The sequence below is a fragment of the Lipophrys pholis genome (assembly GCF_963383615.2).
Source record: "Lipophrys pholis genome assembly, chromosome: 16".
In the NCBI taxonomy this organism is placed as follows: domain Eukaryota; kingdom Metazoa; phylum Chordata; class Actinopteri; order Blenniiformes; family Blenniidae; genus Lipophrys; species Lipophrys pholis.
This window is the reverse complement of record NC_137634.1, coordinates 5,554,464-5,576,253: the sequence shown is the minus strand read 5'-3', so window position 1 is coordinate 5,576,253 and position 21,790 is coordinate 5,554,464. Positions and strand designations below refer to the sequence as shown.

Genomic DNA, 21,790 nt, shown 5'->3' with positions numbered 1-21,790 from the left:
TTCGTTTTTTTTCCACGGGCCCGGTGTAGAGGGGTCTCCTGTGCGGTCCTCCACCACCACCTACTGGAGGGAGGCGGAACAACAAGGGCAGGGTTTATCCATAATCCAAGATTTTGGATTATTGTGGATTTGAAACGTGCAGTTCCCCTAAACCTGCAAGCAGACTGGTAAATCCCAGACTTACAGAGTTTTAACTTGTAATAGCAAAAACCAAACCGGCCCGCAGAATGAACAACATACAATGCATATTAATAAATATTCTTTATTTAGTAAATTTTTCCACATTTTGACATGACACCCAAATCCTTATTACAAATGAATGCGTATTCTCTGTAAAATCTTTTATCATTAGAATTTCTGTACACATTTAATGGTACAACTTGTATCACTACACTGAAGTGTTATCAAGAGAAACAAAGAAAATTTTTTTTTTTAAAATAAGACTTCTAAAGCTGCGTCCCTACTGTCACAGCTTGCAAAGCTTGATTATTGATTCCACTGAGCTCTTGCCCAAAAGCCCTACACAAGATTAACAACAGAAAGCTCGGCTTGGTCGAAGAGAACAAATACATATGTGAAAAAATGTGTTGATGAATTGGTGGGAGATAGAGAATGATGTGATAAAAAGAAAGTAATAATCACAAGAGACCGAACAAGACACCAAGAGGTACACCAGAAGTGTGATTTTCTAACAATGCAGCAGTAGTGGTCATGATTGGTTTTGCCAGCGGAAGACGCCAGTAGTGCAGCTAACTGACGCTGGTTGTGGCGAACCATTTCCCACAGACCGGCTTGCTTCGCTCAGTGGCACGGCAGTAGTTGGTGAATTTCTCTTTCAGGAGCTGTCGGTACTGGTGGCGGTTGTTGTAGAAGGACCGATTTCTTTCTAAAAACGCCTGGATCTCATCCTGTGTGAGACAATTCTCTTCGTCTGAGGTCATCTCTGAATCATCCTGAGAGAAGAAATGAAAGAAAACAAAGGTTTGTAAGGACCAGAAAATAACCTTTGTTTCAATTCTAAGCACAACAGAACTCCTGTGTTCACCGGAGCCTAAAACCCAGGCATTCACAAAGCATAGGAACTTCAAAGTCTTCACAATATGCATTGTATAAAAGTATTAACGCATCAGTTTTACTTCGTCAATACTAAACTAAAAAGGGACTTCAACATGACTTACCAGAAGTTCCACAAGACTCTTGTTTTCCTCTGGAAGTCTCACGTGAAGGCTGAGCTTCTTCTGATGTGCCGTCCACGGCAATCGCAGAGCAATACTGGCGAGTTTGTCACCACATAAAGAGGAAAAGATTTCTTTGGTTCGACAGCTGTGCGTGGACGTGAGATTGTGGTCCGTTGCTTTCTCCCCCTGTAGAAACATGCATGTCGATTAAACACACGTCGCTGAGTATTCGCTGCAATAACCGTTTTCCTCAGAGTGCTCTCTCTCTCTCTCACCTGGTCGCCGCAAGTCTTGCCCTTCCTTTTCTTCTTTTTACTCTTACACTGAGAGCTTCCGTCAGAGTGTGACCAGCAGTCCATGCAGCTGTGTAGTCCTTCCTCCTCCTTGTCTTCAGCGCAGTGATGGACGTTCGGATCGTCTCCTTCAGAGGGCGGGAGGAAAAACCCAGACAGTGAGACACAGTCAAACGTTTAGCAGGACGACGTGTTCAGAGTCGGCTGCTGAAGGCCTCACCTGCTTCGTGGTTGCAGATGCCCTCGGAGCAGGCGACATCGGAGCCTTCTGGAGAACACGTCTCGCTGCCCTCCATACTTGAGGAGTAGCCGCAGTCGCTGCCGTTACCATGACGGGACAAATCTGCAGACAAATGGGAATGTTTACCGGAAAGTTCTTCATTCTAAAACAATGAAAGTTCTCCACCGAGAGTGTGTATGTTTATTTTACCTTGTTTGGTGTTGTCCGGACAGCGGCAGGATGTGGAAACATTAACGGTGACGCTCTCCTCACAGCCGACCTCCTCTTCTTCGTCCTCCTCATCTTCGTCGTGGCTCCCGCAGGCCTTGCAGCTGCCCTCCACAGACTCGAGAGATCCCTGAAAGACCCCAAAAGGCCGCAGTTAAAATCAAGCAAGAGCCGTCTTAAACAAAGTGGAAAGGGCGAGATTGTGCAGTGGACTCGTTACCTCATCCAGAGTTTTGTCCTTGTCCTCTGCCTCCTGCTCAGACATTTCAAAGCCACACTTGTTTTTGCGTCGATTTTTCCGCTTCTGCCGTTTTTTCTCCTGCTTCAGCTCCTTGGCTCTCTCCTCCTCAGACAGCTCCTCCACAAACTGCTCCAGCCGGCTGATCCCCTGCATTTTCTCCACTGCCATCTAGAGACACGTGAGTTAATCCATTATACAGACAGCTATGATATACCACACATCTGTCACAATACTGCATTGTTAACAGCAATACTGATGAAATCTTAACACATGAAGAAAGGAAAAATAGACTGTCACTGAATATATCATAACGCACAATGTGCTCAACTGATGTGTAAAAACACTGAATAGAATTCACCAAAACTCTTCTCAGTATAAGCATTCGCTCTACCACCATTAATCACCGTTCTGACTCAATACAAGTCAAACTACCACAAACTTGTATTTGGGGTTGAATATATACCACAGAAGCTACAGCAGCATAGCATTATTTCAGATCTGTAATACCGAGTTTCACGACGTTGTATTAAATACCTCAAAGCTTTTGCGTAGCGCATCAATTCCGAGATGGAACAATATTTGCCAGGTCTGCTCCTCCGCCCGCAGCTTCTGCCAGATTCTGTGCAGCCGCTCATACAAATGAATGCCCACACAGGTGAGGACTTCCTCCTGTGCAATGTCAATGGTCTTTGCATGTCTTTCTCTGCGTCTATAATTCAAAGAAGTTAGAATAAAATTCTACATGAATTTATGGACATAACATTGTATTAAGACAATAATGAAAGTTTCACAGGAGCGTGCTGCGGCGCTTCGTTTCACATTTGACGTACTCGTATCCGCCGGCAAACTCCGGCTCCGCCCTGCTGAGAAGGTGAGCCAGGAACTCGGTGTTTGACCACACGTGGATGTGACGTTCATGGGGGCAACAGCACAGTCCCTCATACAAGGCAGCGTAGTATCCCTTCTCTTTACTGGAGTCCACCTCGCCCACCAAGATGTTATACGCTCTCAGGACTTTATTCTTGCAGTCTGTGCAAAACCTGTTGTCGAAACAAAATTTTTTAAACAAAACAAAATTCTCTTCAACTTTGAAATAATGTTTAACTCTTATCAAATCAAAGTCATCAAAGTTACCTGTGTTTACGCAAGTATGTCTCCAGTGTCTCAAGGAGACAGGCACTGTCTATGACGACCACCTCATCCCTGCATTCTGGAGACATCAGCTCCAACACGTCCATCCAGTTTCCCCTGTAACACACATTTTAAGGTTAATACTTAAATCTGCAGAAAGTCAAGAGTCATTTTTTGGCATAACTATGAACCTTGAAATCATTTTGTTCTTTGTGCGTCTCCATTATCCTTTCTGGCCCATCTCAGCACCCACAACTGGATAACTACTACTATTGTTAATGTACTGCAAGCTTGCTGTGCTCGGCAAAAATGTAGCAACGGCTTTGCTCAGAGGACAGTGTAATTATCATTTTCAAAGGGATAAACATGACTCGATCTGCTGTTTTTCCCAGAGAACTGAGAGCTGCACTGAAACTAGCTGTTCAAATGTTTACTTAAAACATAAGATAAACATATAAAACAGCTGAAGCCTTTAGTTTCCACTGGAAAAGTTGGAGAGGATCAATAGAAGCAATGTTTTCGTAATGCTGTCTTCTCATCCGTAAGACTTACTGTACAAACAACCTTTCCAACAACTTGTTTGCACACATTACTATTGGAACAGATAGAAAATGGCTCATGTTGATCTCCAGACTAAAACAGGATCTTCTAAAGCTTAGAGGGAAGGAGTGCCTCAATCATTTCTAACTCATACCTGCCTGCAGGGGGGCACAAACCAACTAAATGAAAAATTCTTCACTAAAATCACGAATCTTCTCCGAAGTCTTCCTGCCTGGTATCTTTTGTCCAGTATCGTCGCGACTTCTCCTCGGGACATATCTGAACCTTCCTTACTTGGCCTCTCTATGCTTGTCTAAAAAAATACTAAAGAAAACAAGGTGCCCAAACTATTATCTTCGATCATCATCAGTCTTCTATAGCACTTTATCCAACTTGGCGCTGGAGCTGCTCTCAGCTGACAATATTCTAAGACAGCATACAACCGGGACAGGTCAGAGTTATGGTACAGGAGGTCGACATGTAGCTTATCTTGTGGACTGATGAGCATCGGATGGATAAAGAGATTAACAGTAACATTCATAACAGTACGGAACACTTCTTTGGGGCCATGACGAAGGCTGTATGTCAATGCGGACAAACTGGCCTTGCTTGACTTTTCAAGCTCTCAGTTACAGTATTCATACAACAGTTACTGCACATGTCAAATATTTTAACTGATATAAGTTGAGGAATAAATGAATGGATATGGGAACATTACTCACCCCAATGGTTTGGGTTTATGCGTGTCTAAAGAGTGCAACTGGCATCGTTTGTTCTTTTTACTTTTTGGAATGGCATCAATCATGTCATTCAACATTGACCTGTAAAAAACAAACAAACAAACAAAGGCAAACTGTCAGTGACAAGTGTACAAATATATCAGGAAAACACAGTATATATTTAGGATACCCGGGAGTTTTGGTTACAATAATGTTGGCAAATCTAGTGAACACCAATGGCACATTTCTGAACGCCTTACCCATGGACGTAGAAGAGGGAGTAGAGCTTCTTCACGTCAGCCAAACATGTCTTTGTGACGGAGAGGATGCCGGAGGGTTTCACAGTGAGGGGCTCCAGGGCTGGGTTCCCCGATTCCACTAAATGCGAGAAAAGTCGCTCCACGCTCCGTCGACAGCCCACACACGGCACCAGCTGAGACAACGCACCGTACACCTCTCTGGATGTCACCATCAGGGCCATATTCAAGTCCTGCTGCTTCAACTTGGAATATTGCTGGGGACATAGGGCGCAAACGTACGGCGTGGACGTGAGCTAGGTTTGTGACGATGACAGAAAAGTGAGAGGATGGGTCATTCTCTTTACCTCACGAAACCGTTTCCAATGAGAGGTGTTTATTTCCTGGCTGTCGACATCCACACCGCTGTCTGAAATCTCCATCACCATCTGACAACAGATGACACACAACCTGCTTAAACCTGCTCACAACATTACAATTGGGAACGATCGTGGTCTAGCAGGGACATAACTCCTACCGTGATGGTGTCGTCGATAAACAGGGGGATCTGTCTGGCCTGATACTTGTGGTCTTCCTCGCCCTCCTTGCAGAATGCTACCAGACGTGCCATGACTGCCTCCAGGCCTGGCTGTGGTGCAGCTCACCTGCAACGTTTCACAACATTTCACTGAGTCCGACACGAACACGAGCTTCGCCAAGCTAATCAACCACACAGCGCTGCAGAGGAACTCACAAGATTATTCGCCCTGACCCAGATTTAACCAGCTCAGTTAGCAAAACAACCTGCACACCGACCCGACGTCACACCGGGACAGATCGCTGGGCTTCACTTTGATCAAGCTTAACGACGTTTTATCGTCAATGTTGAATCGCGTGAATCGTGTGGAAGTAACCAGCTGCTAGCTCGTTTCGTTTCCCCAATACAACTTCCGAAACTGAGGAAGCCGGGTTCACGTATTTCTTGCACAATACTAACGACACTATTTTATTGTGTGTGTGTGTTTTGTGGTTAACACACAATTCTAACAAACTCCGAATCTCCAGGAGTGTATATATAATTTGCTCGAATCTTGTCGATGCCAGCAAACTTGGCTAACTCACTTGTTAGCAGCGCTAACGTTAGCAGCTGCTACTGCGGCTAATATAAAGTTAGTCAGGCTACTTAGCAACTGTCACTTTGCGTTTGCCTCACGCACAAAATCCACCGCGTGGCACCGTCCTATTGACGTGAAGCAGCGCTGCACTGAGATTGATATCTAAATATATATATTAAAAAAAAATCTCCTTTGCTTACCGTCTTCTTAAAGTTCGTCTGAAATAATAAACAAGTGCGCCAGACAGCGGCTCGAGCGGCGGAATCCTCACTCGCTTCAACCTTTACCCTCGGTACGTAGCGCTGACGTCATATATACGCACGCAGCCAGCAGAGGGCGCGAGACCCTCACGCGCGCGCTTCCATTGATTATCTTCGCCAACGAAAGTTTGGCCAAGAAGGATATGTTTTTGGCTGCGTGCATTATTTAGTAGAATTATTTATTATATATACAGGCATATAAATAACAATAACAATAATTATAATCCATTCGGGACAGGGTCGCAGAGGCAGAGACAGCAGGGATAATATTTATCATATATACACTGTATATCTATCTATATATAGGGCATGTTCACACTCCTTCCTTTCAACTTAATTTCGTCAATTTGTGTGTTTATGGCATGTTTATTATTACACATATAGTTTTAAGATGATTTCTACATAGGCTGAGATTTGGACTAGTTTTTATTCAGCTGTGTGGGTTTTAAGTAGTTTGGGCCAAAACAGTAAGTTCATATCTGGCAACCCAGGTGCTGACCGGCTTGCCATCCATATTTACTTCTGTAAATGGCATGCTCGGTGTAAATCCTTCTACGCATGCGCTCTGGGACCCCAAAACGTCAGGTTCAATCACCTTCAGACGGCAGTCTGATAGAGGCCACATTTAAAATGTAATGTGAACGATAACATAAAAAGAATTAGATCCCAGCAAAAAAAAAACGTAATTGAGTGTCAAGGCCTGTAGTGTGAACATAACCTAAGACCAGGATTTGATTATTCCTTATTCAGGTGAGCCCCATGAACACCTTACCAATGATTTACTGTGATTCCTCCTCTTGGTGGGACAGAAAGACTCAAGTTATGATAAAAACACTGCAGTTGTGCCTTTTATTCTTGTTAAGCATTTATAAGTGAAACCGGGAATAAAAAGCAGCAATTATGTTTTCAATAACACAAACCCATGCGAAACAGTTGCCTTTCAGTGTAGACTGTAGTCCGAGTAAATACACAATTCTATCATGTGTCACACTTTTTGTCAAACGTTAAACTGACCCACAGTATTTTTTGGAGGGGATGGAACAGATTTAGCTGCATAAAGCTTACCAGAATTTTATTGTTGTTCCACTTATATGCAAAACATAGATTACAAAGGAATTAGAGAACATGTACGACAGTAAAACACACACCGAAACTGAACTGCTACAACGAAGTGTGTCTACTAGCGAGTTGGTCAGTCCCGTCATTAGGTTTGCAAGCAAAAAGAACAACAACTGATTCCGGCTGACAGCTTGAACGAGGCAGAATCTATCTCTTTCAACTCTCTTTAGGTCGGATTGTTTCTTACACAAACTCCATGACGACGGTACAAAGTGACAACCCGATGCTTTTTTTGAAAATAGTAAAACCATATCAGCTGTACCAAGGCAGGACATGAAAAACAAAGACTGTGCGACACTCCACAGGCAGAAGGATAAGTTCGCCATGCGTCGAGATACAGGCTCCACCAGGGTCAGGCACATCCACAGGGCAGTGTACAGGACCAGGCTTCCCATCAACAGGCTGAAAAGGGCTTTAAACCAATCTCTAACCTGGGACCTCGGCTGCATCACGTAAAGTCCGATACGAGCGCCTGTCAGGTAAATGGCTACGTAGCCGACGACAGAGAATATCCCCTCCTTGTTAGCGTGCAGAAATCCCTTTTCTCTGTCATTGTTGTGGACGAGGAAAGCTTTGAGCTCTGATGTCTCCAGAGTGAACTGATACAAGCCGCTGAGGATGAGAGCAAAAACCCACGACTGTTTAGCGGGAAAAACAGCCAGAATCATGGACGCAACAACTCGGACAATGGCAAGTGTGAAGAAGAAATTCCAGTGGACGCCATACTCTGACACATGCTCGTGGTAGCCTGTCATTTTAAGGCTAACCAGCCTTCCTACACCAAGAGCGATCAGGGGCCAGACAGAGAGGAGCTGCTTCAGGACGTGGTTCATCTTGGATCCTGAGATGTTTTTCCCCCTTGCCTCCGGACACACGAGGGCGTTCGCAAAGACGAACGCTCCGACTCCAAAGTCCATGACCCCCGTCCCGTACGTTTCCGTTTTTGCATATCGTCTCGGAAATATTGTGAAGTCCACGGCAAGGATACTGATTGCCGTCTTCACGTTCACAAACACTCTAAACAGAGTGACGAATGGAACCTGGTCTGACTCAACATGACTCTGAAGAAAGGCGCCGACGGGGCTCTGAGGGTCCCGTTTAGCGCTGTGTCTGCTGGCACGGTGGATGTAGAATAACAAACAGGCGGAACATAAAGCCAGACCCAGAATGACAAGGTGAAGAACAGTGCTTAAAACAGTGCATGACAGGACGAGGGGGAGAATGAGAACAAAGAAGTCCAGGAGCATGTGAGACATGAGTGGAAGTGGCAGCGGTGGAGTCCCTTTGGATTGATGGTAGAGGATCAGGAGAAGTCCTCTGTTGATGAGGCAGACCGGAGTGAGAAAGGAGCCCAGTGCAACCTCCTCCAGACTGGTCCCGTTGAGATTGCTGACAAACGCCTCCTTCACCTCCCTCTGAGCCATGGCCTGAAAATATAAAGATTTAATATTCACAGCTCTGATCGGAAACGTCCTGCACTTAAAAGCCAGTGAATCTGCATTAGTGTCAAAGACACTGAAACATCACGTCAGGGACAGTTTTTCAGGGACAACTCATCCCTCTGAAAATGTCATGCAATTCGGGTGAGTAGTTTTTTGCGAAAAGTTGGTAAAAAACAAAAACACAACACAACATACAATCCAATGAATGAATAAATACACAAATAAACAAATAAATACACAAGTTGGTCACCTAACCTTTGTTGGCGAAGGCAATAAGATTATGATCAATAAGTGTTGATCTTTAAAGAAGATACGCACAGCACGAATCGCTCAATGGACTGGTGTTTTGTTTTTCTTAACTTACCCTGATGATATTTTCTTTTTTTTCTTCTCGTGAACTGAGGTGATTTAGCAGTCTGGCCTGTTCCAAGTCGTTTGCGTTTGCTAATGCTACATGAGTTGCCCGTCTGCGGATCAGCTCTGACCTCGGGGTTTTCTGTAAGGCTTGGGAGTGTAGGCTCACCAAAATACCTGTTCAACTACATTACACTCGACAAACGCTTCCAGTTGAACCTGGCCCGACCATGATGTCTGTCTGCTGCAGTGGCCGCGCTCACTTCCGTGTTGTCTCTCATGATGCGTTCAGGACAACTCGGTCACAGCGCTATTATACCCTCTATTATTATTTATTTAGTTCTATACATTTGTATTTGGACTAGTACTATTAAAGCAACTACAACTACCAATACTTTGAAACATATGTCAAATTAATGTCATGTTTCAGAATATTTCAAGGTCAGTTAGAGCTTCCGGATTGCAGTTTAAAAAAGTTTTACATATTGAAATCGGAAATGTACACGATTTTATTTCATTAGCTACGATATTGATATATGATCAAAAAGTTTCAGTCATTAACTTTGTGGTTGGTAGCGGACGTCGCCGGTGTTTTGGATTAACTGGTTTACCTGGTAACTAGTGATCGACGTCCTTTAGCGTCCATTGTTGTAACAACAGATATTTAAAAACCCAACAGGAATCCATAACTATCCTGTCGAAAAGCAGTGTAACTACATTTACAATAACGTTTTGAAGTGTTTTCCCTTCTGTGTGTTGAAATCGGCTGCAACTGCAGACGCTAAAGGAAGTCGGTCATCAGTTAACATCAAAACCAGTTCATGCGAAACACCTGTAATAAATCCCGACTGTTGCTGGAGGGGCCGTGAAGCGTCCTCAGCAGGGCGGGAGGGAGTTTGGGGGCTAAAGCAGTCAAAAGCTCCAGCAGCCACGGGAAGTCGTCCTTGAGGAATTTGTGACAGTAATGGAAACATTGAGAGCTCAGTCCTCAGAGTGAGATAGCCGCGTGTCTTGGTGAAACGCTAAAGACCGCTTTCCCCAAAGTTTCACAGTGAGTTTTTGTTTTTTGAGACAGAAACGAGGATAGCGGTTAAAAATCAATGAGTTCTGCGGACGACTACAACGTCGGCGCTGGACACAGAAATGGAGGGGCTGCGGTAAGTCCAGACCACACTGTCAAACTACTCAACTCTTCACTTTTTTGTAGGATTTCAAACATGTTTATGAAGTCTACGTAAATCTTTCTGACTCTGTACCTGAGCTTAGTTAAGATTTGGTGGTTTTCAAACATTTTTATATATGTGGTGTCATTTCAAGTCTACATACCTGAAGCCGAATAACGACTCGAACATTAAACTGCGTTTATTGCGTCAGAAAAAAATAGTCCCAAAATACAAATATGTGAAGATAATTGATAAATCAAGCAATCAAAGCTTATTTATCCAGCACATCTCAAGATTTGAAGTAAGAAATCACTATTTAAAAACGTAAAATGTGAGTGACTGTTACAATTGAAAAAGGTGAATTTAAATACCCATTAAGCAGCAACTAAATACGATTAAATAAAATATTAAAATGACAGTAAATGTGATGTTGAAAACCAGACAAAATAATATATAAAGCAATTAATATCCTGACATACTACGTTACTACATTGAAGGAAGGATCAAACCGAAATTTATAAACACAAGATATTATGATGGGATATTAATGACAATTGAAAGGTAAAACTGAAATCATGACACAAATATAAATCAAATTGTACAGATGGAAATAGTTAAATACATTTCATGGATTTCACTGATATAGTTGGGAGAAAAATAACAATAAATTAACTCGAAAAGAACGAAGATGATATAGTAGTTACATTAAAACGAGTGAGTTTAAACCCATAAAGCCATTATATAAAAGCCAAACTGAATACCATTACATTTTCAAAGTGATAATCTTACTGCTGCTTGTCTGTCTGTAAAAGTTTAGTTTTGTATTCGCACAATTAAAAATCTTAATACTTAAGCATTGTTTTAAGATACCCTAGGAAACTCTGTGTGCTTGGGGGTATTAGCCGTGCAGCATTAGGTATTAGATTAATTACATTAAGATTGTTTACACGGTTTAAAAATGGCCTTGGATTGATGGGATGTAGGCTACCTGCTATTGGATTAAATCAGTCTGTACACATTAAGTACTGAGGACGGCTGACGTCAGGCGGGCTGCAGGTCCAGGCCATGTGCTGTTTGTACAATGAAATAAGTCTTCTATTGCGATTTTAACTGAATTAATCAATACATTGATAAAACCTAGCACTCAACCATCAGTGGTTTAACAAAGATGCTTCTAATTGTAAGACTGTGCTTTTTGAGGTTTATAATGAAAATAATGATCAGCTGTCTTTTTGTATTTCAAACATTCCCCCACACAGTGAGAAACACACTATAGGTCTCATTTCCGTAAAGTTTGCTCAGTCATCTTCTACTTGTGTGTTTACTTTATGAAGTAAAAAAAAATATATATTTCTGTGTTTGCTTGCCTCTTGTTCACAGATGAAGGGGTCCACCCACAAAGGTTGTTCTTCTCCCCCGTCCCGGAACGATTCCCTGCAGGGGGAAGTTCAGGCGTTCCTCACTGAAGAAGATCAGCTCCACACTTATGATGACCTGACCAAAGTCAACCCAGTCACCCCTACAACAGGTACCACGTTGGATTAAAATACCACTGAGGCCGACGTTATATATTAGTTAGTCATGCCAACTTCGGTTGAATAATGAAAAATTCAATAGTTTTTTATTTTTTTTAAACCTACTTTGAGTTTTGTGTCGTATTTATGTTGTGATGTGTCTGCATTTAAAGTAAAATTGATTAATCCCACAGGGGAAAGGTGTTTGTAGCATTACTCCGCTAAGAGTAGTAGCTGTTGCCCATATTCAAGATAAAATCTCAACGATAAATTCCTGTATGATGAACAAGAATAAGATTAATTTAAATGACCGAGCGAATGCTGTGATGTACTTAATTGTCAGACATTCACCCTCAGGTTTTTTTCTTCTGAGACACATGGAGCAGATCTGTTCAGTTGATTGAATGCATTGATCTTTGAATATTATTTTGCAGTTTTTTATGGTATAGAGTTTCACCTCACATTTGCCTTTTCTGAGTCTGGTACTGCTAAATATGCTTTATATAGAAACACAGACATTATGGTCCTGAGAGTTGTTACCGATTGTCTAGAAATGATCAGATATATCGGGTCAAACCTGTGATGTACTTATCCTGTGTGTGGTTATTAAGTTTCTAAGTATTTGTTTCCTCCTGAGCAACTTTAATATAGTTACTTGAGACAATTCAGGGTCGGAGGTTTGATGAGAGTTTCGGCTTGTTCCGCGCTGTCAGATTAATACTTGATCAGATCAATTTGCTTCTCATAGTTTCCATCAGTAACAATCAGACTGGCTGATATTTTCTGTCTAATGATATTTAATTTTGTTCCCCTGTCAGTGCTTAAATGCCTGCAGGCCAGGTACAGTGTGAAGGTGTTTTACACCCATGCTGGCTGCACCTTGGTGGCTCTTAACCCCTTCCAGCCCATTCCTGAACTCTACTGCCTGGATGTGATGAAGGAATACCACTGTGCTCCACAGCCACAGGTGGGAAGGGATTTTTGTGTTTCATGACCTTGAGATTATGAGTAAGACAACTTGAATTAAACAATGCAGACTTATGAAAATCAACCTTTAATGTTGCATCCAGTATGTTGGAATAATCTTACGAAAGGTTATCACATTCATTGTACCAACATTCTTTCTCATCTGCTACGACTTGTATTTCTCCACTGTGAACTTTTATGGTAAGGAGGAATGTGGTCTGCAGATGGGAAGTCCTTGTAATAAGATAAGAGGACCCCTGTGATCTATTATGATAAGGAGAAGTGGTCAGCAAATGGTGAAGTGTTGTGTTTTCAGATGGGAGGAACCCTAATAAATGGAGAGGAAACGGCAGAGGTTTTTCAGAGCGGGTTGGAGATTTGTACCTGAAACATCTCTCTGTCCGTTTCTCCTCATGAGTAAAACCATCTTAACTCGGTGTGAATTCTTCCTCGCAGAATTGATAAATGTTCAGAGGGTAGACCTGACACAGTAAACTCCAGATCCTCATGAAATATTGACATGACCATTGACATCCGCAGTTTAAATGCAAGATGTTTTTTGTCAACAGGAGTTCAAACCACACATCTTCATTGTGGCAGAAGAAGCCTACAGGAACGTCCAGGGTCAGCTGGAGCCGGTCAACCAGTCTTTGGTGGTCAGTGGTGAGAGCGGCGCAGGAAAGGTAAACCACCATGAATTCCTCAGTCCCAAATAAAGCTTCGAAATATTATTTAATGGGTTTATTTTCTTACTTCTTGAACCGCAAATTCCACTGCTGTTATTAGGATATTGGCCAGTTTACAGTGGATTAAGCTGAAAAGTCACTGAGTAAGCTCTTCATATTTATCATAATAACTGGCTGCAGCAGATTTGACCAACATGTTGGCCGAGGAAACCCGGCGTCCTGCAGTGACCTTGTGATTAGACCACTGAGCCGGTTCTACAACTAACTCTCCCTACAAACATGATTTAAAAAATGTGGAAGTTACTGACTTCCTATACTGTCAGTGATGATTTTTACAAAGATGTAAGGGATTTCAGCTAAATTGCACAAAGAAAGATATTGATGAGAATGAATGTATTGTTGTTAAAAACTGTCTGTTCTTTCCTCATTTATGAATAGGTTTTGTAATTATGAGCATAACTTATAATTGATACCTGAAAGTCTTTTATTATTCAGGAAGTCTGAATGTGTAGTACTCTGGCTCTGTTTGTAGTCCTGATTTGTCTCACATATAACCAACAAGTAATATTTTCTTTAAAAACAGACATGGACATCTCGTTGCCTCATGAATTATTACGCCACAGTAGCAGCCACCACCTCAGTGGTGAAGAATCAGGACACGGTGGAAAGGATCGAGAGGAGAGTGCTGGACTCCAACCCGATAATGGAAGCTTTCGGTAAGAAAAGCACATCATCGAAAGTTCAAACTGCTGAGATTCCGTCATCACGGTTGTTTCCTCCGTGTAGGTAATGCTTGCACGTTGCGAAACAACAACAGCAGTCGCTTCGGGAAGTACATCCAGCTGCAGCTGGACAGGTACCTGCAACTCTCACTCCTCATTCATTTATATTAAAGAAGTCTCATAAATCCAATAAACCGCTGACTTGTTCAAACTAATTTTGCCTGAAGGGGTCAGCTGTTAGTGGGCGCGTCTGTACAAACATACTTGCTGGAGAAGACCAGGGTGGCCTGCCAACCAGCCAATGAGAGGAACTTTCACATCTTTTATCAGGTGCTTCATCAAACGCATAATGAACCACGCGCCTTCATGGGAGATGTATCGTATGTGCTGAACGGATTTTTGTTCCAGATGATGAAGGGGGGAACAGACGGTCAAAGAAAAGAGTGGATGATGCCACGTGACCAACATTTTGTCTGGCTACCAAATTGTGAAAAAGCCATTGAGGGTTTGTTTTCAATTTTATCTGTTTTTTTTTTTTATACATTTTTGGTCAGTGAATACTCCAGTGATGGTTTGATTTGGTGTTTTATAGAGGATTGTTTGGTCCAGACTGTGGATGCGATGGTTAATCTGGGCATCGATAAAGAAAAACAACAACAAATATTTCGGGTGAGGTTCAGCCCTCAGTAATACTATTAAACATATGAACTGTCTTAGCATAGTGATCTCTCTCCGTACACACAGTGATCGATTTGTTTGTTGTCATGGATTTCAGACTTTGGCGGGAATTTTGCACTTGGGGAACGTGGGTTTCTCTTCCTCAACTGACGAGTCGCAGCCTTGCGGCCTCGATGAAAAGTCCAAAGGTAACGGACGTGATTTTGTTGGAGATTTATAGTTTTCCCAATCCCTGCAAGTTAATAATTCCACAATGCCAACAGTTTCGAGTGGGATTATCTTAAACGCTCCCCTGCTTGGCGTATCTCTGTGAGACGTGCTGCAGATAAGAATTTCCAATTTGCGTCCTGTGCTTTAGACTTCCTGCAGAGTTCTGCCGAGTTGCTGCGCGTCTCCACTGAGGAGCTTCAGACGTGTCTGAGAGTGAGGACTCTTAAGGCTGGGAAGCAAAGTGTGCTCAAACCATGTTCCCAAGCAGAGTGCAGTGTGAGGAGGGACTGTCTGGCCAAAGTCATTTACGCCCAGTAAGAATAAAGTGTAAAGTCATGATGGCTGCACATTGTTATTGTTCCGTGACTGTCTTTGTTGTCCTCAAATGTCCTTTTCCATAAAAACACGTACATGTGAACCAGCATTCCTTTTTGTTGATAGTACACAGCGAGGAAGATATGCTAGTTAATATTTATTAACCACACTGTGTTACTTTCTACAGAATATTTGAATGGCTGGTTACGTTTATTAACAACAGCATATGTGCTGACAAATCTACGTGGTCCAACTTCATAGGTAAAATCATTTTTCTTTAACGTCACAGAATACAAAACTCAGTGCACGTGTAAAAAAACTCACAAACCTCCTTTGTAATCCTCAGGAGTTCTAGATGTGTATGGCTTTGAGTGTTTTAGGATCAATAACCTGGAGCAGCTGTGCATCAACTACGCTAATGAGAAACTGCAGCAGCACTTCGTGGCCCATTATCTCCGAGCTCAGCAGGTAGTGTCAGACAGTTTTCTGTTTACATGCACGCACACACACACACACACACTCGATTTGAGGTCATGGTCAGACCGCCGGCACCTCAGCAATGCAATAATGACATGTTCTGTCGTGATTGTTTGCCCACAATAATCAAAAATTTCATATTTAGATGTTGATGATTATCCTGGCTTCTTTCAGGAGGAATATGTGTCGGAGGGGCTGGAGTGGTCATTTGTCAAATATCAAGACAATCAGAGCTGCTTGGATCTCCTGGAGGGAAGCCCCATCAGTGTGTTTTCTCTTCTCAATGAGGTAGTCTGGGCAAACTTTCATATTTTAAGAGTTTAATTACTTTAGTCACACGTCAAAAAGGGATTTTTATGATTTGCCACATTTAAATGTATTTAATCTGCTTTTCCATCATAGATTGTTATTGTTGGGAGACACAGTGTAGACAAACTAAAAAAAAACAACAACAACATATCTACAAGGTGGCAATAAAGTCATCACTCGAGAACTTATTTCTATAAACTTATGAAAAGCAAATGTCCTGACAACTGTAATGTTGAAATGAAGAGAAATCTTTCGGCCTGCAGTGCTTTCTATTCCTGTTTAACATCTACATGAATTGATTAAATTGATTTGATGGCTAAATTGCTTTTTACATCTGTTTATTCAAGGAGAGTCGCCTTAATCGGGTGTCAGATGCCAAGACATTGAAGGTTCGTTTGGAGAAGGAGCTCAGTGATAATGCCAACATCAGCTGGGACAAGTTCAGCAAGGTGCCACACTTCGCTGTGGCCCACTACGCTGGCAGAGTGAACTACCTGATAGAGGGCATGGTGGAGAAAAACAAGGCAAGACAAGCTTTTAAACCTGCGAGCTAAGATGTTATCCGCACATTCCTCCACTCATCTGCCACCACACGTTGTGTTTCAGGACCCGGTGCCACCAGAGCTCATCCGTCTGCTTCAGGAGTCTGAAAACCCGCTGCTGCACCAAGTATTCACTGACAAGGAAGCGGAGAACCCGACGACCAAGGGGCTCAGTAAAGTCACTGTGGTGTCCAAGTTTAAGGTAGGATCTGACTGAAGCAGTCATCACTGGGATCCGTGTTAATCCCACTGGCAGGGTTGAGTGTGATGACGTTACCATCTGATTGTAGAACTCGCTGGAGAGCCTGATGAAGATCCTCCACGCCACGACTCCTCACTATACACGCTGCATCAAACCAAACCCTGACTGCAAGCCCATGACCTTCAAGAAGGAGGAGGTAGAGGTTCTCACAAATGTATCTGCTTTCTGTTTTTGCAAAAGAAGACATTGTTTGACGTTCTCCTCTCGCCTGCTGTCAGGTCATCATGCAGTTGGAGGCTTGTGGGATAGTTGAGACCATTCACATCAGTGCTGCTGGCTTTCCAATAAGGTAAAACAAAACCCTTAGTCTGAATTTTCTTTTGGATTTTGGTTGACTCCTTATCTTTGTCACACAGAATTCCTTTCGCGAGCTTCATGCAACGTTACAAACTGATTGCAAGACATTCAGGGAGCCACAGTGTCGGTAAGTGCAGCTTCCCTCACAATCTATTGATGACTCACTTCAGCATGTTTAACGTGGACAAGGAATGAGCAGTTTCGGTCCTCTCTTCATGTCTGCTGATTTATTCCTCCTTTCCATCTTTTACTCTCTTAGTCACAGTGTTCCTCTCTTCGCTATTCTCCTTGGGACATTGAAATGTGGTGAATAGAAACTGAACATTTGAACTAAATATGCAGCTTCTTATGACCTTTCCAGGTAAACTTATGCCTGCGTGACTGTGTGAGCTCTACATGCCCACTTCTCATGCCATTCTGGACTAATGCTGACTCCTCTTTTATTCATCATCACTCCACTATTCAGCTGCTTTTTGTCTTTGCTGTTGTCAGAGCTGCATGATGGCCCTGTGAAGGACGGGATCCACCATTATGAGTCCACAAAGAATGATTCGCAATACTTAAATGTTACGCTGATGCCATCGTGAAAATATCGTATCTAGATTTTATCTGATGTGTCTAACAAACTTGAATGAATTACTATCCGGAGCTGAGAACAAGCAGAAATGGAATGACCAGGTTTTGTGCTGTGGTGCCGCTACAATTTTAGTTTTATAAATGTTTCGAAAATTTGGAATAACTGTTGGTTTCACTGAAACATTTCTGGTATTATCTATGGTTTTATAGCATGAAAGATCATTCCACACGCCAGCTTGAACTCTCAGGCAGGCCAGGTTTGGCCTCCGGGCCGTATGTTTAACGCCACTGTTTTGCAGTAAAAACTGTATTAATACTAATCAAAATGGAAATGTTCTTTTCTAAAAAAAACAAAACCCAAAACTTTGTCTTTTTTTTGTACTTTAATTTTGTGTTGTTTGGTCATGGAGCCTATAACTGAAGAGTGTATATCAGTTTGGCTGAGTCATCTTTCCAACTCGACACCAAACTGAAGCATGATGGAAATGATGTTCAACATGTCAAATATTATACCCAATCACATTCAGCTTTTATGTCTGTAAACCTGTAGCTTTAGTGTGATAATTCAAGTTCTCTGCTCACGCATACTAGACGCTACCACTGATTTAGTTCGAACTCATAACCACATTGTCTTTGTGTGCACTTGCATGTTAAAATGTCTGCCGGTTCTGTGCTGTTCATTCTTCCACCACACTTCTTCTTTCATTGACACTCCTGTTGTACCGCAGCAGGAGTTTGTATCTGTGTCACAGATGTGACATCTTGCCTGACTGGTTGTCTGGTTGCCTCGCAGACTCGGAGGCTGGCGGCAGCGCTCTTCACACAGAGGTGGAGAAGCTCGTCAGTGTGGTGCTACGGGACCTTTCCAGGGAAAAACATAAGACCCTGGTGCACTGTGGAAGGACCAAAGTTTTTCTCACCCAGGCCATGGTCAGTCATTTAGATACCATCTCACATTTAGAACAGTTTTTTTCTTTTTGTTTGCTCTTGTTGCCCTTGGTGACTTTTGTCTGGAAGATAAATGACCTGTCTAAATTGGGCTGCAGCTAGATTTGCTGGAGGATCAGCGGAGGAAGGTCTTGTCTCAGTGCTCCTTCTCCATCCAGTGCTGCTGGCGGCGGTACTTGTGCCGCAGACGCCACGCCTGTCGGCAGTCTGCTACCCTGATCCAAGCAGGTAAACTCTTAATGCCTTGGCAAGGGCCAGGCACTGCCCTGTGTCCTCACTGCCACTGTGTGAATCTGACCTGACTGTCTGGCCAACAGGGACCAGCTGGTAGAGTCTGCACACTGTTTGCAGCAGGTTGATCCCTTCAAAACAAAGCCTGTCACATAAACACAGCTCATGTGATTAACAGTTCATGACACTTTGTCTTCTGACAATGCTCTTGGATGGGAGTGCTTCACACTTCTTTCTACAATAACACAAACTGTGATTGGAATTAACTGGACGGAATATGCAAGTTCGCTGACTAAGGCTTTTGAACTGTCTGCAGTGGTTCGGTCCTGGCTGGTCCGGAAACAGGTCCAGAAGTGGAACAAAGCAGCTGGAGTCATTCAGGGCACGTGGCGGAAGTGGAAGGTGAGATTTTACAGGACCTTTAAGATCTTGTAGTTATTTCTTGATATTTTACAAGTGACCATCGGGATAACACGTAAATCATTCTTGTTCTCTTGTGCAAGGCGCTGATGAAATCTTTGGCCGAAGCAGAACTAGATGACGCGAAGGACCTAATGGAAGAGGACGCGCCAGTGATGAGTTCTCTAGTCAGAGAGCGAGGCTCGGTGCAGCTCTCCACCATCCAGGAGCCGGTCACTGTGAGAAGCTGGCCCATGGGCCTGGCTCTGGCCTCGGCTCCGTCCATCACTATGTCTCTGACGGCCACAGGCTTCCAGAAGATGATGTCAGTCATGGCCTCCATCAACCTGCCCTCCAGGAAGGGAGAGTATAAAGTGAAAACCAACCAGTGCACACAGGAGCTGGCCTCCATACGGGCTCAACCAAAGGTGAGGAAATGTTTTTATTTTGTCTTGTTTTCATGCATCAGACCAGCAACCGCTCAAGGCTGTGGACAATGCTGCTGGGATGGCCAAATGATCTCCAGGGACTTTTCTCCTCATTCATTTTTAACGTGGCGATAACTTGATAGTTTTGTTGGCCTTGGACTCACATGCGGTTCTTTAGCAACCCCTGACCAACCCTGAATGGTCTGTGAGTGTATGTAGTGGAGCGGCTTTGCTCTTTTTTTCTAGGTGGAAGCTTTATTTTTCCAGAGTTGTAGTTTAGTTTATAGGCATTGTACTTTTACTCATCTTTATTGTGTTGGATGATTATAATTAAAATCATCATTTTCAAATAAAACATGCAGTGAATGAAGCTGATTGATTCAGGGCAGGAAACATTGTAAACATGTAATTTACACAACTTCATTAAGAGATGTATTCATTTTGAGTAGAATTTGACTCGGCCGTCAACGATAATCCTGATTTTTTTATTTTTATTTATTTTTTCTTCATGTAGCTCGTTTCCGAATTATTACCCACCACCGACCAAGATCAATTATGTAACTCTGCATTGTGGTGGAAATGTCCAGTTTTCATTTTGATGATTTCTTTTTTCTACCCAGGGATCAGTAAAGCTGCACTATCAGCGCTCTCCACTCCTGTACGCCCACAGGCAGCCGGGCCTGAAGACCGACGTGACGGGACTCAACGAGATCCTGCTGGAGAAAACTTTATAGTGGCAGCATTCATTTCACCGTCAAGAGGTCATCAGACTCTGTCGGTTGATTAAAGAAATGCTTTCACGACAAAATTAACCAAATTGGCTTTTCATGTAGTTACTCTGCATTATTTTTAAAATGCTAATGAACTTTTTTTTTGTTGTTAAAAGTTACAGCATGAACAATGATTTCTAAACCTTTTATCTTTGCTTTGAATGTTTTAAACAGGTAGTCGGGTATAGACTTGCAGGTATCTTCCAGGGTCCTTTTTTTTCTTTTAAGTTTAAAATCTTAGTCAACTTTGAATTGGGTCTGTTTTAAATGTATGAGTTGTTCTCAAGCCGCTTTCAGAGCGTGTGCCACGTGGTCTGCACATTGTAATGACTGAGGGGTGAGATATGATCATGACTATATCACTGCATTTTGTCTGGAGTATTTGCACATTAGAGAACCAGCAGGTTTTTGTCTCTTTGAAGAGTCTGATGAGAGTATTCGGCCTTGTAACAAGTGCCTTCGTTCAAACCTCTTTGAATCACAGATTAGCTGCTGCCACGTGTATTTGTTTAGGCAGATTATCTTTCTGACATTGCCTAGTTTTATTTTCAGGATGGAAACACAGAGGTGAATCACTGCAGGCGAGGATATTCAGCATTTGCCAGTGCTCGGAGGAAATGGTAGCTGAGCAAGTATTGCACATTTAAGGCACTTATTGCACATTAAAACGCACAAACCTGTTCACGCATAGCAACCAAATATAAACAAGCACGTCACTGATGTAACGCAGGGAACAGATGTACCGGGGGATATTTAAAATGCTGCTCTTTGAAAAGGTTTTAATCAGCAAAACGTGATGAAACCACTTTGTGTGGATTTTATACAGAGTAAACCAAAGTTTTTGTACACTACAAGTGTTTCATGGGAGAATAAGCTTTGTTATTACCTGACTGGAATGAAAGTTTTTAGTTTGATATTCACATGTGTACCAAACAGTGCATGTAAGTCAACTCCCATGTTTGTCTTCCTAACTTTTTCAGTCACTACATTACCTTCAGGCACAGCAGTGTAGATTCCCTTTTTTTATATTCATTTAAATGTTTTTGTTTTTAAAATGTATGATTTAGGATTTGTAACCTCTGATCGGATGTTATGCGTCATCTCTGTCAGTGATACCAAGAGTTCCACCTGTACACTTGAATTATGCGAATTTAAATGTTTTCTTGAATTAAAATTTGAAATATCCTACATTGTCCTGTTATTGTGTGATTAGTGGCTGTT

The 21,790-nt window shown here is 42.5% G+C and overlaps 3 protein-coding genes across 3 annotated transcripts; 1 reads left to right on the top strand and 2 right to left on the bottom strand.

Annotated features, from left to right (window-relative positions):
* Positions 1 to 243: 243 nt before the first annotated feature.
* ggnbp2 (gametogenetin binding protein 2) lies at positions 244 to 6,215 on the bottom strand. The gene is made up of 14 exons (XM_080482469.1): positions 6,102 to 6,215; positions 5,325 to 5,451; positions 5,155 to 5,235; positions 4,811 to 5,064; positions 4,554 to 4,652; positions 3,295 to 3,408; positions 2,991 to 3,200; positions 2,695 to 2,869; positions 2,140 to 2,328; positions 1,902 to 2,049; positions 1,692 to 1,814; positions 1,454 to 1,599; positions 1,179 to 1,364; positions 244 to 953 (listed from the first exon to the last, which is right to left on the bottom strand). The coding sequence occupies exons 2-14, from the start codon at positions 5,415 to 5,417 to the stop codon at positions 750 to 752; spliced, it is 2,022 nt and encodes a 673-aa protein (XP_080338595.1). The 5' UTR covers positions 5,418 to 5,451; positions 6,102 to 6,215; the 3' UTR covers positions 244 to 749.
* A 774-nt stretch (positions 6,216 to 6,989) lies between these two features.
* Positions 6,990 to 9,257, bottom strand: pigw (phosphatidylinositol glycan anchor biosynthesis, class W). Its single transcript, XM_080484070.1, has 2 exons — positions 9,087 to 9,257; positions 6,990 to 8,707 (listed from the first exon to the last, which is right to left on the bottom strand). The coding sequence occupies exon 2, from the start codon at positions 8,702 to 8,704 to the stop codon at positions 7,223 to 7,225; it is 1,482 nt and encodes a 493-aa protein (XP_080340196.1). The 5' UTR covers positions 8,705 to 8,707; positions 9,087 to 9,257; the 3' UTR covers positions 6,990 to 7,222.
* Positions 9,258 to 9,957: 700 nt separating this feature from the next.
* On the top strand, positions 9,958 to 21,756 carry myo19 (myosin XIX). Its single transcript, XM_080483009.1, has 24 exons — positions 9,958 to 10,233; positions 11,620 to 11,767; positions 12,572 to 12,720; positions 13,289 to 13,402; positions 13,989 to 14,121; positions 14,192 to 14,261; positions 14,355 to 14,457; positions 14,536 to 14,632; positions 14,720 to 14,796; positions 14,903 to 14,993; positions 15,164 to 15,329; positions 15,518 to 15,591; positions 15,677 to 15,798; positions 15,982 to 16,095; positions 16,464 to 16,640; positions 16,723 to 16,860; positions 16,949 to 17,056; positions 17,139 to 17,209; positions 17,277 to 17,344; positions 18,587 to 18,723; positions 18,840 to 18,969; positions 19,289 to 19,374; positions 19,476 to 19,799; positions 20,420 to 21,756. Exons 1-24 carry the CDS (start codon positions 10,177 to 10,179, stop codon positions 20,531 to 20,533), a joined length of 2,868 nt encoding a protein of 955 aa, XP_080339135.1. The 5' UTR covers positions 9,958 to 10,176; the 3' UTR covers positions 20,534 to 21,756.
* The last annotated feature ends 34 nt before the right edge of the window (positions 21,757 to 21,790 follow it).